General features: G+C 38.9%; 1 protein-coding gene across 3 annotated transcripts in view; it reads left to right on the forward strand.

Moving 5' to 3' along the window:
* The first annotated feature begins 2084 nt into the window (after positions 1–2084).
* Positions 2085–12787, forward strand: part of GRM1 (glutamate metabotropic receptor 1) — a 391937-nt gene continuing 381234 nt past the window's right edge. For 2 of the 3 annotated variants that reach the window (XM_045805277.2, XM_045805278.2), the window contains exon 1: positions 2091–2790. In XM_045805277.2, the coding sequence (XP_045661233.1) occupies positions 2091–2790 (700 nt within the window). Of the gene's footprint in view, positions 2791–12787 lie in introns of all 3 variants that reach the window. The other variant, XM_045805276.2, reaches the window with a different exon arrangement.

The raw sequence follows: 12787 nt of genomic DNA on the forward strand, positions 1-12787 counted from the left end.
CCCTAGCTTCCCCCTCCTCCATCAAACGACTGATTTTTATTCATGAGATAATAGACAAGCCTTGGGTGACCTGTTTTTTTTCCCCTCCCCCCTCCCTCTTTTTTCCTTGCGGTAAAATAGTGCTGAAGAAAGAGGGCACTAGTGTACAGCCCAGATCGCATCCTTGCACCGTCTGGATTAGAGCTGAGGCGTCTGCGAACCGAGCGTGGCCCGAGCGGTGTTCTGGCCCGAGGACCATAGCGCTGTCTACCCGGACTCAGGTACGTCTCAAGTCCAATTCTTCAAGCAGACCCAGGTGAGCAGACACCTCCGGGCGGTGAAACCCACCCACAGTGGCAGACACAGTCCCAATCTATGGGATTTCCTCCTGGTTCCAGGGGCATCTCCGCTTATTTCTTTTAGTTCAGCATCCCTGGGAAGCGTCGGGACCCATAGATGCCTGGGTTGCCTTCCTCCTTTTGCCTGGCTCACCTCCTGTCCTCTTGTTCCCCGCCCGCTCCCTTAGCTCCTTTCTCGTCCGACTCTCACCTTGAGAAAGGGAGCTGGGGAGGAACGAGAGGGAGCCAACTTCAGCCCCACAGGCGGCTGAGATTTGGCGCCTCTGCCCCCGAAGCGGACGGGTTTGAATAAACCTGCTGGAGCACTGACTCCAAGGCGAAGAGAATGAGAATGGAGGGGTGGTGGGAGACAAGGGGAGGTGTGTGTGTGTGTGTGTGTGTGTGTGTGTGTGTGTGTGTGTGTGTGTGTGTAAAGAACGCAGGGAGAAGGGTTAAAAGAGCGAAGTCGGGGGTTGGGAGGGGTCAAAGAATTGCAACTCGCTGGTCAAGGCGTCCCCTCCAGGCGCTGCGGGTGAATGTTTCTGCGGCGGGACTGAGCACTGTCCAGGGTTCTGAAGGCTGGCGAGCTTGAGCCACCGCTGCAAGAGCTACCCAGAAGCTCCCCTCCGTTCCCTTTCTAGAAATGTGCAAAGCCAAAGGTCCCGATTTAGGCGAGTGCAGGGGCCCCCTCCACCCCCTCCCTCCACCCTCCATCATGGGAAACAAGTTACCTTATCTGCACCCTTTCTCCCTCAACATCTACAGTAAGCCTGACTTCTTGGGTGTGTGTGGGGTGTGGGGGGAGGCGGAGGTGTGGGAGACATACCAAACTCCGACATGCCGAGACTTTACCAGGCGTTGCCTTAGTAACTAATATGGATTTCCTCAACCTGACAAATTATATTTACTACTTGGGTTGTATGTTGAGGTCTCTTCAGCCCCTCGAAGTTAAAGTAACATGTGCATTCCTTTTTTGCGTTCATCTTGAAGTAATGCTTACACCTTCATAATGAGTTTCCAAATTTCTTCTGGGAAAAGTTGATCTTTTCAAATCCGGAAAGTTCCCTTGGGTTAAAAGACTTAGCTCCTCCTCCTCTTTATTCCCTTTCCCCGTCAAGTGTGTAAGTGTAATGGGTATTTGGGGACCTGGAAAAGGCTTGAAGCTGAAGGAGGGGGAGGGTCGGCGGGGCTTTGCGCCTCCAGGGACCGATGAGGGCACTGCGGGCAGGACGCACCACCTTCAGCCTTCACCATAGCTGCCTCCCAAGCTGTCTCTCTAGCCGGTATCATGATGTGCTGGAATGAAATGGACCGGGCAACTATTAACATCACTGACCCAGAGTTTTGAAACAGGTCCTGTGATAACGAGCTTTGATTTTATTCCTTTTTATTTTATTTATTTATTTATTTATTTATTTATTTATTTATTTATTTATTTTTATTGTCAGCAGCGTCCAGCTCACGGCTGCTGCTACGACGTCCATTGTACTCTTGACCAGTTTACTTTGATGCACCGGTGAAGAAGGGGGCTCGAATCCCCCTAGAAACGCCTCCAGGACAAGGAGGTGGTCCTGGAGGACCAGGAGGAGGAGGAGGAGGGGAAGGAGGCGGGGGTGCAGGCGGCGAAAGTGTTGGACCAGCGGTGTTGGCAAGCAGGACCGAGCTGGGAGAGGCAGGCGTCGGGCATCTGTCTACGTTGCCAGCCCGCAGAGCCGGCTGGCAGGACCAGCGTGGGAGCGCAGCTGGCCGGCTGTGGACCGTGTCCTCAGCACAATGGTCCGGCTTCTCTTGGTTTTTTTCCCAGCGATCTTTTTGGAGATGTCCCTTCTTCCCAGGGGACCCGGCAGGAAAGTGTTGCTGGCGGGAGCCTCGTCTCAGCGCTCGGTGGCCAGAATGGACGGAGATGTCATCATTGGGGCTCTCTTTTCAGTCCACCACCAGCCCCCAGCGGAGAAGGTGCCCGAGAGGAAGTGTGGAGAGATCAGGGAGCAGTATGGCATCCAGAGAGTGGAGGCCATGTTCCATACGTTGGATAAGATTAACGCGGACCCGGTCCTCCTGCCCAATATCACTCTGGGCAGTGAGATCCGGGACTCCTGCTGGCACTCCTCCGTGGCTCTGGAGCAGAGCATTGAGTTCATCAGGGACTCTCTGATTTCCATTCGAGATGAAAAGGATGGGCTCAACCGGTGCCTGCCTGACGGCCAGTCCCTCCCCTTAGGCAGGACTAAAAAGCCTATTGCTGGCGTGATCGGCCCAGGCTCCAGCTCCGTAGCCATTCAAGTGCAGAACCTGCTCCAGCTCTTCGACATCCCCCAGATTGCATATTCTGCCACAAGCATCGACCTGAGTGACAAAACTTTGTACAAATACTTCCTGAGGGTTGTCCCTTCTGACACTTTGCAAGCAAGGGCAATGCTTGACATAGTCAAGCGTTACAATTGGACCTATGTCTCTGCAGTCCACACAGAAGGTAGGCATTGCATTTGGGAAAGAAAGGTACAGAGAAAGCGACTACATTGCATGATATGCGATCGTGATCATAGTGTTGTCCCTGTATTTTAATAGCACTGTAGGGAACAGACTTTACCCTTGTCAGTACACGCCCACCAAGGCATTGCCTTTTATCCTCATTCTGTAATTATAGTGTAGGAAAACTGTGTCCCATGGTGTTTTGGGGATAGTAGGAGCCTATCAGATACAAACTCTCCATGAACAGTATCCAACTGTAGTCTTTGGACTTAGATGTTTGCCCTTATATTCTGAGTTTGTGTTTGAAAGCCTTGTTTGCCCAAGGTGGTATACTACCCTTAAGTGACTGGCTATGATTTTCCAGGCTTAGTGACTAATCCAATACAAGCAATTAGGAAAACAAAACAAAACAAAGCAAAAAAACTTCCTGTCCTCTAAATTGGGCTTGAAAGCTTGATCTTGTCTTGAACAGCTGAAGGTTCTTTGTTTTAAGTTCCCCTTCCTTCACATCCAAAGCTTACCTGTGAATGTTCGATTAATGCAGTCATCTCCCTCAGTATATCAGAAACTTATTTCAAATTCTGGAGTGTCTTAGATACAATGGAAAAGTAAATAATTTAAATCATTTATTTATTTTCTTTCTATTACATATGTTAAAATTGTCCAGATGTCCTCACTCCTCCCAAGAATTTTCTTGTTTTTGAGAAATAGCACTGGTGACTTCTTGGATTTGAGTTTTGGTTTCTGATTTTTTTCTTTTTACACAATGACTTTGCTCATTAGAATTTAGTTAGATCAATTGCTAATAAAAGGATAGTAGATATTAATTTTAAAATGGCTTTTAAAAATGAAATAGATTTACTTGAGGTTAAAAACTTTGATTTTTATAGGATCTTACTTACATGAATTCTCAAAATATTTCTTACAAAGATTTCCCTTACTCTCTTCCTCTTAGCCTGTATAGATTTGGGGATAAAATGAGACTTTTGAGTCATCTATTCTTAACTCACTTATTATGTTTATAAAGAAACTGATTAAACATTAATGCCTAGGACAATTCACATATATATGCTGGCAAGTGGAAGAGAATCTTGAGGATATTGCTGCATTCATATTTCTTAATATGGAATTATTAAAAGAAAGGCCAGGAAAGAAAGGTATGACTTCATATTCTTTTAACAGTTACACAATATTCAGTTACTGGTGTGAAGTCTGATTTTAGAAATTAAGAGACATTCTTACTGAAGTGGTTATATGGTGATTGTTAATGAAAACCAGTGCTTTAATTTATAAAGGGAGCAGAGTTTTCAGGATAAGCAAAAACAATGTAGAATTATACATTGTGATTTCAGAGTTTGCTTTTGGGGAAAAAACTTTCTGCTGCAATATTGTGACTTATAACAACTGACTCACATTTCTGAATCTTGATTTTTAATAGTGAATGGCATACCTCTTTCAACAAAATCTCATATAACATTTTTAAGACACAATTTTAAGTTCAAATGTTAATCTCTTACATATTAATGTCTAATGTTAATTTCCTATATTTTAATGTTTAACATAGTTTCCTGTAGTGCTTACGTGGAACAACTTGAAAGCACAAATTAAAGATGTGTTAATTATCAGCATTAGGTCTCTCTAAAAGGAAATGGCAAAATCTAGATGGAGTGGGACTTACTTAAATATTAAATAATTCTCCCTCCATTGAGCTAGGTCAATGTTTATAGAGATAAGAAGTATAAATTTCTCCTTTAAGAAGTAATACTTCATCACTTTTATATACTAGTTTTATTTTCCATATTGTAATATAATACCATTTTATTTGGGGGTACAGAAGAGTAGAGAAAAGACAATCTTCAATTTGTTTTCCAGTTGCATCACTTTGCTAAAAATAATTGCTAATAGTGGGTTGCTTTCTGACAAGTAGAATTATGCTTTTGGAAAATTAATTGGACTTATGTTTGCCAATTTTGTTCAGGGAAGGGCTTATATTAAAATTTCACCCTTATATTAGTTTGGATTACTTTGTTTCCTTTCTATCTTCTGACTGATGTGTGTGGCAGAGATAATGTCTCCATACTATTATAGTAGTTGATTCCAGACTACATTGCATTCAGAGAATAGCATCAGAGCTAACTTTGGTGTATATTACAAAGAGTTTTGCCATTCACCTTGCCTTTTTTTATATGATCTCGTATCTTCTAAAGGAGAATTTATTTCTTTTCTTATTAGACATATTTGTGGAAACTAAATTGATTTTATTTTCTTCTATCTGCAAAGAAAGATAACAGTCTCTGTTGTATAAGCTCCAGCTGAAAATTCATTTTTCTTGAGGTTCTGCCCTCCTGCTTCTCAGGGACTCATGGTGTACTGGCCTGCAGGCATTTTCTTGCATCATTTAGTAATTTTCCTGCCTTCAGACTGATGGGGTCACCTACTGGTGACAGTTCCTTGTCAAAAAGCAGCTAAGACCACATATCAGTGTTGTCTTTGCCATCTGGGCACTATTCAGGAAGGAGGCCAGTTTGGATATTAGCAATTTGGAGCTTAGAAATTCTGGAACCTCCAGTGACCTTCACCTCTCCTTTCCAAATTATCCATTCTCTAGTCAATTTACCATCATATTTTTTAAAATTAGAAGTTAGGCTAGTACAGTTAACATCAAAAGTACTAAGTGACTAGGCTGGCGTGTCTTCATTTTCATGGTTAATTTTGATGGACTTTACAATCACGACTGGGGCATCCTATTATTCGAATGTCCCAATTGTTTGTATATCCCTTTATTATTTTATTTTATATTGAAGTTAAGCTTGGAGATGTTTTCTGTTTGTTTGTTTTTTAAGCCAGCTAGAATTCAGTTGTTATATTATTTTATATGCATTTCAATCTTCTACCACATCATCTGTGCCACACTTATCCTTTGGGCCATAACAACTGTCAGTTTACCTGACATAAAACAAAATTGGTGTACATGTAGTTACCTACAGTAGACTCTCCAGAAAATTTCCAGGATTGGTTCTTGAGGAGAATATTGATGGAGGATCTGTTGAAGGGTGTGCACTGAAGCAATAGACCCTTATTCACAAATAAAAAATTGAGTGTATTTTGGAGCAAGCTACTCACCTGGAGTATGTGTCTTTAAATATGCTAAGCATAAAATACAGAAATAGCCTACTTCTGTGAAGAATATCTTGGCCAAGGACACTGTATTTCATCCTTGTGATGAAATGCAGATTCCCCATCAAGAATCAAATTTATCATTTCAAAAAGTTGTAGAAAGCAGTACTTTAAAATAATTCTTTTTTTTTTTTAAGATTTTATTTATTTATTTGACAGGGATAGAGACAGCCAGCGAGAGAGGGAACACAAGCAGGGGAAGTGGGAGAGGAAGAAGCAGGCTCACAGCAGAGGAGCCTGATGTGGGGCTCGATCCCATAATGCCGGGATCACGCCCTGAGCCGAAGGCAGACGCTTAACCGCTGTGCCACCCAGGCGCCCCATAAAATAATTCTTTTTTTAAAAAAATATTTTATTTATTTGACAGAGAGAGACACAGCAAGAGAGGGAACATAAGCAGGGGGAGAGGGAGAAGCAGGCTTCCCCCTGAGCAGGGAGCCCGATGCGGCCCCATGCAGGGCTCAATGCAGGGCTTGATGCAGGGCTTGATGCAGGGCTCGATCCCAGGACCCTGGGATCATGACCTGAGCTGAAGGCAGATGCTTAACGACTGAGCCACCCAGGCGCCCCTTTAAAATAATTCTGGTTAATTACATTAAAAGCATTGAACAAGTCCAATAAAGAATATTCCTTGAGTTTGTAGCTTCAAAAAAATTTTTTTTGATTGGATACATTTTCATTTGTTTTAAGCCATTCTCTGTCAGTATTTTGTCTTGTAGTGTCAGATGAGTATTGTTACCATAAAGGGTTTCATTATGCTCTATACAGTGCCCTTCACTATATGGTGACTTTTGTTTGCAGTTACATTTTCATTGTGGTGCACCTTTTTTTGATGCTTGCTTACATTTTATATGAAATTGGCCTTTTGGGAGTATTCTTTTCAAAATCTCATCTTTTTCTTTTTAGAAACCTTTTTCTATTTGATATAAAACTTACTTTACAAATCTAATGGCTTCAGAGGAAAATCCTCCAAAATCAGTGAACTATTACTTTAGCTAATGAAGGTAGATATAAGAATTTTATTTCTATTAAATATCATATTTTCTAGCTATGTACCAGTAACTTTCTTCATATCTTTCTTATCTTGATTCCAACCTATTTCACAATAAGTTGCCTTAGTAAATTGCTCTATTTTGTCACAAGATAAGGAATGGTAGTGTCTTCAAAGGTTATTTAGTTCAACCAGTTAAAGATGCTTAAAACACCACTATCTTTGCCAAAAAGTAGTTTCCGTATGCTCTGAGTTTCCTATTTGTGATTAGGATTTCTAATGAGAGTGAGAGAATAGAGGATTTAAAGTCAGAAGCAGAATTTCACTTATTAATCAGCTTTCTATATAATGACCTGACTCCCTGAAATTTCCACTAATTCTCAATCAGCCACTGGGAGTCATCCAAAACAATTTAAATTCCTCTTCCATGCGATATTTGCCATCAATAAATCCTCTCTTCTTTATGCTATAACTCACCAGTTCTCTCACCCATTTATTCTAGTTTTTAATTCCCTCATCGTCACAGATAACTCAAGAAGACCTTAGATAAGTTATTATCCAGAAGTCTTTTAAAACATATGTACTGCTACTGGGCCATAACTCCTTTTTTTATGCCTGGGTAATTATTAATATTGATATTGTTATTGTCATTTTTTTTTTCTGAGAGTAAGGCTTTTTTAATTTCCTTTTAAATGTAAAATTATTAGCTTAAATCTGCCTTATCAGTAAGTTCTGGGATTTGATTATTTAATTCATCTTAGCATCACTTTAGGCCCAGGTTTGTGTCCTCAGGATTTAATTATATACATTGAAACTAATAAGAGAGGGTCCTATCATCCATCATCAGCAAACTACTTCTTGGCTAACTCTGGTGGTCGCTCAGTCTTTATGAATTTCCTTGACAGTATGTTTTTCCACTACATACTGTACCACTTTATAGATAAATAAATCAATATAGGTAATTTAAATGAAAAGCCATCAGATATTCAACTCTAATTGAAGATTCACTATACCAAAAGTATATATAAAAATTTTGAAGACTTGGTCGCAGTTACTAAGTACTCTACACTGTAAAGGCGGTACAGTTTGAACACATGTAAAACAAATAAAAGATAAGTGTAGACATTTAGAAACATGAATTTATATATGTTTAGGGAACACTGAAAGAAAATATTGGGGCGCCTGGGTGGCGTAGTTAAGTGTCTGCCTTTGGCTCAGGGCGTGATCCCAGGATCCTGGGATAGAGCCCCACATGGGGCTCCCTGCTCACTGGAAGCCTGCTTCTTCCTCTCCCACTCCCCCTGCTTGTATTCCCTCTCTTGATGGCTGTCTCTCTTTCTGTCAAATAAATATATAAAATCTTAAAAAAAAAAAGAAAGAAAATATTGGTGAGTGTAATTAGGTAGTAAAAATTCAGAGAAAAGAATTTTGATTAGTGTTTTTTTTTTTTAATATGACATTTGCAAAAGTTAGAAACAGTAGTAAGGATGTCCCCATGGGGGATAAAGTAAATGGGTTAGCTTGACTGGAGTGGAGAATATGGTCCAAGGACTAAGAATAAAGATAGCAACTCAAATGTGAATTCTTATATTCTGTGACTCTGTGTTTATTGATATGAAGGACAAAAAATGGAGAATCCTGAAGCATGTGCCAAAGAATTTTGATTTTGAGAAAGATATGCCCAATAGAGTTTGATGTGATTCAAAGATAATTAAGTGAATTTTACTGAAATATATAGGGGAGATCAATTAAAGGGAAGGGGAAGCTAACTATGAAAATTTTAGCTATTGTGGAATTCTATGTACTAGGCTGTTGAAATAGTTGGGAATAATTGAAATGTGCTCCTTTGTCAGGGATAAAGGGGAATCTGAACTATCTTTAGTCTTGCAATCCTGGAGGTCCAGAAGAATTTCAGTGTAATTTACAGGCATGTCATGAGTAGTTTTCAAAACCATGATTCTTTAGGTTTAAACAGCATGGACTAAGATTTAATATATTTAATTCAATGTGTACTTTGTCTGAGGGCACATGCATTATTAGCAAGCATGGGTGTGTGGACAAAAAAAAAAAAAGCCAGGGAGAGTTATGAGTTATTGTATTTTTTATTTTAAAAAGTGTTCACGTCCAAATAAAAGCTTGTTCATCTGGAACCTTAATTCTCCAGCTGACTTTACCTGGGTACTTGAGAGTTGGCTTCTTAAACTCCAAACTTCTACATTTTAAAAATTGAGTTATAGCTGATATACAATATTATATTAGTTTCAGGTGTGTAACATAGTTATTTGATGTTTTCATACATTGTGAAATGATCATCTCCATAGGTCTAGTTATCCTCTATCACTATACAAAGTTATTATAATATTATTTGTTATTTTCTCTATACTATACTTTACTTTTTAAACATTTTACAAGGTGATCCTTGCAAATTATACTATACAGTTTTCTGACTTTTTTAAAGAGTGCTAGATTTAATAGATGCTTTTCTTAAATATACAAAGTAATCATTGTGATTATCAATTGTTACATGTGCTGGGATACAGTGGTAATCTTGAAGCCCGTTGAAAAATATAAAGCCATTTATTCCTACCAAAAATGGACCCAGATTGCCATACTTTTGAGTTTCTATATTTGTTAGTTTTTTCCTATATTGGCTAGACTTATTAAGCCATTTTGTAAGTTATTTAATCAGCATTTAGTGAACAGCTACTGTGTACAAAAGATTAAGATGAAATACAAAGATGAAAAAAAGAGACATCTTCATTATTTTGAGAAAGATTGAACTCTTCTTGATTCTTCTGCCATGCCATCAATCACCCTATGACTTCATTAGCTTTGAAACACATTTTTCAGGTAGCTGGCCTGCACAGGGTAGATGGTGATGGCAACTCCTATTTTATGTTTCTATCGTGTGGCATGGCAGTTGCCATTCCTCTTCAGGCACTAAAATTTTTCTCCTAGTGATCTACGGTGCTAATATACAATGACTATTTTATGGATTTTTAAATAACTTTCCAGGCAATGGCCAGAGTGGTATCATCATGAAGAAATTTATCAGAAGCCATATTTTCAGCATGCACCATAGTAAGACCTCAGAGGGTTGGGGAACCACAGTAGAGGACAGAATACTTTAGCGAACAACTACAACCACTGAAGAAACAACTCATAGGTCATGCATTCTGACATTAGATTGGAAGCAACATCTCACTAGAAGAAGATTTTCAGAAAGCTTTGGTTGAAAACCAGAATCAGGCTGAGATATAAAGCCAAAATGATGTGGCTGTCTTATCCTTCAAAGAGCTATCATTAAATTTTTATGTAGAAATATTTATGCAATTTGTGTATTCAAATTTTACTATTTATTTATTTATTATTTATTTTTCATGCCTAGTTGCTCTCTATGAATGTCCGTATAACATTTAAGATTTTAATTTATAGGAAAAATTATAATTTTCATATCCTTTCAATCTCATGGGAAGTTTTGTTTTCTTAGACTCGTGGGTATTGTGGTACCAAATATAATGTTAATGTTTTATGAAGACAATTCATTGGTTAGGTAAAAATTCTCTTTTACCAATTTTAGAATTATCTCTTTTCGTCACTTCATGGCCAAGAAATTGAAAATTCAAGGTGATTATCTAAATGATTCAGATAAAAGCCTAAATTGGCAACTGGAGTACAAAAAATATTTTGGGGAGAAATTATTTGGTTACTAAGTAAACTTATTTTGTGTTCTAATGAAGACATGACTGTTTATGCATTGGTAAACACGTGTCTATTATGTGTCAGACACTGGTGTTGGTGCTAAGATTACATAAATTAAAGGAATTATAACTATTATTATTGCCATTGCTATTATCATTATTATCAAGGGTCCCATAGTCTGTCAGAAGAGACAAATATGTATAGGTAGTTATAGGTTCATGGGTTATAAAAAGTTAATCATTTGAAAAAAATGATCTCCCACTCTTGACCAAAGCCCTCACAGGGATGGAATTCTTCCCTGGATCTATGCAACTCTACCTCCATATTTGTGCTTGTTACCATCTAGTAATAAAACTCCTTTATTAGAGAAAATGAACTTCCAACTTTAAGTGTCTGTTCCACATGAAACTCTACTTAAAGCTTGTCATTTTTTCCCCATCCCCTTCAGTACAGAGAAATAAAGACCAGAAAGGAGGACCTTTTTTAATGAAAGATCACACTTACTCAGATGGCTCTATGGTACCATCTCTATAGCAAGTGATCAGGGATTGTGTACAGTGCATAAGGATGAGAAGAGTTGAAAAGGATGCCTAGAGCCAGATTCCAGGGATCAGGGATAAGATGGGCCCAATGGGTTCATGGAATTAGCCATGTTTAGAAAGCCATCAGGATAAAATGTACAAAAACAATCCCTTAAGTTTATTGTGCAGATGAGATACAGCTAGATAAATGTAAGATATTATTGTTATTGTCAGGCTATTCCAACTTTAAATAAGATGTCCTTAGTTTAAATGAGGCAGTATGAAGTGAATTATAAGAATGTTCTAGAAAGAAGGTGTGCAAATAAACAGAGAAGAGGTATATCTTGTTGATTTGCTAAATTTGATCAGCACATTCAGCTTCCCATGTTCTTCCTTCATAACAATTACATCCATAGCATGTGGCCATAGATGAGGGCTTTCCTTTATAGAGTTGGATAGATTATTCTGTAGCTATTGCTGGATCCTCTGAGGCAGCCTCTGTTCTCTGACACATTTTACAATTTGTATGTTATAAAGGCCAGAACATAAGAAGATCAATAAACAAATTTCTGACAGTATGTCGAAGAGGAGAAACTGTTTACAATAGAATTTAAAAGGGTATTGAGGATATTGAAACAGGGAAACAAACAAATAATATCCTTTTTTCCTGGATAAATAAATATACTGTGTTATTTTCACTTTTTGGTTGACAGATATTACTCCGTTGGTAAAGAAGATGTGTTCAGATGTCTGTCATAATTAAACAGATGTTTAGTGAGCACTTTTCCTGGGTCAGGCTCTCTGCTGTAGCCATCGATGACCAGGGCTAAACTATAATTCCTCTATCAAGAAGTTCATCATGTGGTGATTACCATTCAATTTGATAAATGCAACTATAGGAGTAGGTGTGAATAGAGAGGTAACAGAGAAAAATGTCACTACCTTTCTCTGGGCCAGGGAAAGAAGTGAGGGTAGCCTCTTAGAGGCCTCCCAAAGGAGGTGACACTGAAATTCACCTTATTAGAGGGATAGGAGAACACAGAAGAGTGAATATGAGTAAAAGTATTGATGTAGAAAACAAAGTATGCTCAGGGAACTTGAACATATCACTAATTCTGGAACATATGTTCAGGGAAAAGGATTGGGGAAATATCAAGATGAGAAGGGAGCAAAGACTTATGCCATGAAGGGACAGGATTGCCACATCAAGAAATTTAGATTCTATTTTGTAAACATGGTGAGCCAGTGAAGGATTTTAAACAGAGAGGAAACACAATCAGATTTATATTTTGGAAAGGGCACCCCGAAAATTTTGGGGAGGACAGATTAAGAAAAGAAGTCAGATCGGAAATTGAGACACAAGTTGGTAGGCCACTGATAGTTGGAAAAGTGGTGGAGAAAAACACAGTTAATTAATCAATTTATTCAAGAGATGATAAGAGCTCTACTAAAGGAAGTGCCAATGGGGATGGAAAGGAGAATGGATTTGACAGCAGTTTAGTAGAGAGATTAGGATTTAGTGACTGATTGGTTATGAGTATCAAGAAGAAAGGGAAGTCAATAATGACTCCCAGGTTTCCATTTTGTACAACTAAATAGGGAGAAAA

This window comes from Ursus americanus, chromosome 11 (genome assembly GCF_024610735.1).
Source record: "Ursus americanus isolate L20-20 chromosome 11, mUrsAme1.1.p, whole genome shotgun sequence".
In the NCBI taxonomy this organism is placed as follows: domain Eukaryota; kingdom Metazoa; phylum Chordata; class Mammalia; order Carnivora; family Ursidae; genus Ursus; species Ursus americanus.